This window comes from Oncorhynchus tshawytscha, linkage group LG04 (genome assembly GCF_018296145.1).
Source record: "Oncorhynchus tshawytscha isolate Ot180627B linkage group LG04, Otsh_v2.0, whole genome shotgun sequence".
NCBI classification, from domain to species: Eukaryota; Metazoa; Chordata; class Actinopteri; order Salmoniformes; family Salmonidae; genus Oncorhynchus; species Oncorhynchus tshawytscha.
The window spans coordinates 12,191,145-12,196,144 of record NC_056432.1 but is presented as its reverse complement, the minus strand read 5'-3'; the positions used below and the strand labels follow the sequence as shown (position 1 = coordinate 12,196,144).

At 52.6% G+C, this 5,000-nt stretch overlaps 1 protein-coding gene across 1 annotated transcript in view; it reads left to right on the top strand.

Moving 5' to 3' along the window:
- Positions 1-5,000, top strand: part of LOC112249402 (FERM domain-containing protein 3) — a 65,264-nt gene that overhangs the window by 48,195 nt on the left and 12,069 nt on the right. The window contains exon 13 of the mRNA XM_042321259.1: positions 3,250-4,041. Within this exon, the coding sequence (XP_042177193.1) occupies positions 3,250-4,041 (792 nt within the window). The remainder of the gene's footprint in view (positions 1-3,249; positions 4,042-5,000) is intronic.

Genomic DNA, 5,000 nt, shown 5'->3' with positions numbered 1-5,000 from the left:
TGACCAGTCACGGAAGTGCACCATGACATCACGGAAACAGACCTAGGACCCAAGCTAGGGTTAGCGTTAACAGTAACTTAATTAGCACATATTTGTTTAGCTCAAACGGGGCTGTGTGTGTGTGTGTGTGTGTGTGTGTGTGTGTGTGTGTGTGTGTGTGTGTGTGTGTGTGTGTGTGTGTGTGTGTGTGTGTGTGTGTGTGAGATACAGCAGTCTTTATTACTTTGTTTACTTAACCTCATGTTAGTCTCATCCTCAGATATACAGTACAATAGATGGCTTGTAAACGGTAGGCTGGTTTATGTGTGCCATAGAAGCTGGTGCCTCTTGTCCTGTAAATGGTATAAGATGGAGTTTCTCCAGACTAGGACTGACAGGCTGGTAGTATGTATAGTGGTCGTTAGTTGTTCCAGACTAGGACTGACAGGCTGGTAGTATGTATAATGGTCGTTAGTTGTTCCAGACTAGGACTGACAGGCTGGTAGTATGTATAGTGGTCGTTAGTTGTTCCAGACTAGGACTGACAGGCTGGTGGTATATATAGATGTCAGTATAAGAGTGTTCTGCCGAGGGATCACAGAGCCGAATCCATCAGCTCTACTGCTGACACTCTGGCTTAACACTGGCCTAGGATCAGTTTATCCCCAGGAGGCTGTCTGACCAGACCTGCCCTTGGGGGGGAACAGAGTTGGAAGAAAGCGAGGGGGAGGTGAAGAAGAGAGAGGCGAGGAGAGAGGGAAGAAGAGCAAAGGGGAGAGGGGGATGGAGATAGGGGGAAGGAAGAGAGGGGGCAGAAACCTGAACCAGCCACTCTATGTATGGGTGGGCCAATCAGACATATATTTTTTAATGTCCTCTACTTGTCAGTGTTACCTAAACATGCAAACACATCAGATAGAAGTCAAAGCAAGCAGTGCACTGGAATGACATTCAGATGAACAAAAATGACATTCAATCTCATGGGATGGGTGGCTAAAAATAATTAACTGAAAGCCACACCCCCAATTAGCCACCAATATGACTGAGGCATATGTCCCTGTGCTTCTATAGCTATATATGTATCAGGCCACTGTCTACTTCATTAGTTCATTTAGCAATCAACACAGCTGATAAACCAGTGCCTTTATCACAGTTCACACACGTATATTGTAGCTTTAATTAGCTATAAAACTGCACATTTTCCTCTTTGCCCCATGGCAAAATGTGTGGAATTACAGGACATTAGCTTTAAAAAAGCAACATTTTCTCTCAGCCTCATGTTAAAATGTGTAGAATAGTATGAGATTAGTTATAAAACTGAAAATGTTCATCTTTGCACAATGTGTAGCATTGCAGGATGTTAGCTGTTTCCCCAAACATTTCTGCAGGCCCACACACCAACGGATGTCTGTCTACGCCACTGACCTGAACTTGTTTTTAAAAATACTTAGTGTTTGCCATCTGTCAGCGGGGGTGAGGTATCAGGAGACATCCAGGGGGCCTGTCTCTACCTCTGAGTTATACCCCCGAGGTGTTACCCCCTGGATTCTAACACACACACACATACACACAAACGTCCCTCTTTCACATTCCCATTTAGGGCATTACGCTATTACACGCATAGGACTCTATTCTCACTCTAGTCAACTTCTTATCCACCATCCTGCGGGACAATTTACAGCATATGCCTTCTGGAAAAAAATGATCTTGGCTGGGTTTTAAAGAACTACCAGAGTGGCCATTTCATCTGTCCTCTCGAATGACTGGGCCGGAGCAGGAAGCAGTCACCAGCAGCAGGTGTTGGTGTTGACCAGGCCTTTAGACCCTGAGCCTCTGTAGTCTCTGTAGGCCTCCTATGACTGACTAGCACAGCCTGTCTAGTCTACCCCAGGGCCACTGAGGGCCACTACACAGGGCCGGGTTGGCTGGTCGGCTGGCTTGCTGGAAGAGGACTTGCCACCCCTCAGAGCCTGGTTCCTCTCTAGGTTCCTGCCTGTCTAGGGAGTTTCTCCTAGCCACCGTGTCTCTACATCTGCATTGCTTGCTTTCTGGGGTTTTAGGCTGGGTTTCTGTATAAGCACTTTGTGACATCCGCTTGTTTGAAAAGGGCTCCATAAATACATTTGATTGTTAAATTGATAACCCTAAGGGGGTTCTGGGAATATAAACCCCTTCATATGCATCAGCATGAATGGGTAATATAACAGTATGTGAACATGTATGTGTTTGTGTGGGAATGAGACATAGTAATCTCCTCTGGCCCCCCTCTCTCCTAGCCTACCTGGCCCCCTCTCTCCTAGCCCCCTGGCCCCCTCTCTCCCTAGCGTCTCTGGGCCCCCTCTCCCTAGCGTCTCTGGGCCCCCTCTCCCTAGCCTCCCTGGCCCCCTCTCTCCCTAGGTTCCCTGCCCCCCCCTCTCTGCCCCCTCTCTCCTAACCTTTCTGCCCCCCTCTCCTATCCTCTCTGACCCCCTCTCTACTAAGCCATTCTGCCCCATCTCTCTCCTATCCTCTCTGACCCCCTCTCTACCAAGCCATTCTGGCCCCCTCTCTCCCAACCTCTCTGGACCCCCTCTCTCCTAACCTTTCTGACACCCCTCTCGCCTAGCCTCTTTGACCCCCTCTCTCCTAACCTCTCTGGCCCCCTCTCGCCTAACTTCTCTAGGCCCCCGTCTCTCCTAACCTTTCTGACACCCCTCTCTCCTAGCCTCTTTGACCCCCTCTCTTCTAGCTTCTCTGGCCCCCTCTCCCCTTGCTACTCTGGCCCCCTCTCCTAGCCTCTCTGGCCCCCTCTCTCCTAGCCTCTCTGAACCCCCTCTCTCCTACCCTCTCTGGCCCCCTCCCTCCTAGCCTCTCTGGCCCCCCTCTCTCCTTGCCACTCTGGCCCACCTCTCACCTTGCCTCTCTAGCCCCCCTTTATCCTAGCCTCTCTGGCCCTAATCAGTCAGAGATTAGCTGGCCCTCTCTGCAAGACCAGGGGTGTAAAAATAGGCCCTCCTGCTTTTGGGATGATCCACCCCTAATGCCCTGTCTTTGTTAACGCTGCTGACATTGAAGTCATCTGGGAGAGTTGTGTGTGTGTGTGTGTGCGTGTTAAACCTGGTGAGAGCTCAGAGGACAGTCAGTCAGTGTGTGTGGGAGTCGAGGCGCTGCCGGGTCAGAGTTAACGGGGGAGCAAAGTAGCCATGGAGCTTCTGGAGCAGAGGAATGAGGCAGATATTGGGTTGGGAGTCGGGGACCCTCTGGGGTCTGGGGGTGTCTTGCGGCAGCCAGCGGACTTGGGTGAGGAGCTGGGTGAGGGGCTGGGTGAGGGGCTGTATGAGGAGCTGGTTAAGGAGCTGGGTGAGGAGTTGGGTGAGGGGCTGGGTGAGGAGCTGGTTGAGGAGCTGGTTGAGGAGCTGGGTGAAGGGCAGGGTGAGGAGCTGGTTGAGGAGCTGGGTGAGGGGCTGGGTGAGGAGCTGGTTGAGGAGCTGGGTGAGGAGCTGGGTGAGGGGCTTGGTGAGGAGCTGGTTGAGGAGCTGGGTGAGGGGCTGAGTAAGGGGCTGGTTGAGGAGCTGGTTGAGGAGCTGGGTGAGGAGCTGGGTGAGGGGCTGAGTAAGGGGCTGGTTGAGGAGCTGGTTGAGGAGCTGGGTGAGGAGCTGGGTGAGGGGCTGGTTGATGAGCTGGGTGAGGGGCTGGTTGAGGAGCTGGGTGAGGAGCTGGGTGAGGGGCTGAGTAAGGGGCTGGTTGAGGAGCTGGTTGAGGAGCTGGGTGAGGAGCTGGGTGAGGGGCTGGTTGATGAGCTGGGTGAGGGGCTGGTTGAGGAGCTGGGTGAGGAGCTGGGTGAGGGGCTGAGTAAGGGGCTGGGTGAGGAGCTGGTTGAGGGGCTGGTTGAGGGGCTGGGTAAGGAGGAAGAGGAGATCCTAGGTGTGGGTTGTGGGGAGGTTCTGGAGGAGCGGGGAGATGCGGTGCGCTGCCGGTTAAAGATCACCACCAGTCACAACCTGCAGCTCCGCATGGCCAACCACACGGCCCGGGACGTCTATGTACGCCTGCTCGGCCACGGGGAACACATCTCTGGGACCGGTACGGAACCATGGAATCAATGGGATGGGGCGGGTGTGTGTGTGTAATCAGTAGTGTATGGGTCACAGTCCGGGGGAAATAAACGATTTAATAATGTACACTGTTAACATGTCTTTCTGACCTCCATAAACTCAGTTGATTTACTGACGTTGTTGTCGGGTCGAGCCTGTTGTTTGTTAATGGTCTGTTTATGGTTTAGTGTGAACGAGACATTGGCAGGACTGGAGCATCAGTGACGAGCGTCCACTGTATCTGTGATAGTTTTATGGAGCTCTGCTGTCTCTGGTGTCTGGTTTCACAAGGCTAGAGTGGCGGGACATAGCGGGGAAAACCGTATGTGTGTGTGTGTGTGTGTGTGTGTGTGTGTGTGTGTGTGTGTGTGTGTGTGTGTTGAGGAGGAGCTGCAGGAATCTAACGGCTCAGTCTGTCACCTGATCTGAGTACAAAACCACCGTGATTACATTATCTACTGCTAAACTGACAGGGGAACAGAGAGCGATCAGTTGACCTGAAGGAGAGGACTCACTCCTCAGTGATCAGGTGACTTGAAGGAGAGGACTCACTCTTCAGTGATCAGGTGACCTGAAGGAGAGGACTCACTCCTCAGTGATCAGGTGACTTGAAGGAGAGGACTCACTCTTCAGTGATCAGGTGACCTGAAGGAGAGGACTCACTCCTCAGTGATCAGGTGACCTGAAGGAGAGGACTCACTCCTCAATGATCAGGTGACTTGAAGGAGAGGATCACCATGAGGTGTCTAGAATGACAAAACAGCTCCCTTCCACCTCTCTCTCTCTCCCCTCCCCCTCTCTCTCTACCCTCCATCTCTCTCTCTCCCCTCCCCCTCTCTATCTCCCCTCTGTCTCTTTCTCCCCTCCACCCCTCTCTCTCTCCACTCCATCTCTCTCTACCCTCCACCCCTCTCTCTCTCTCCCATCCACCTCTCTCTTACTCCCCTC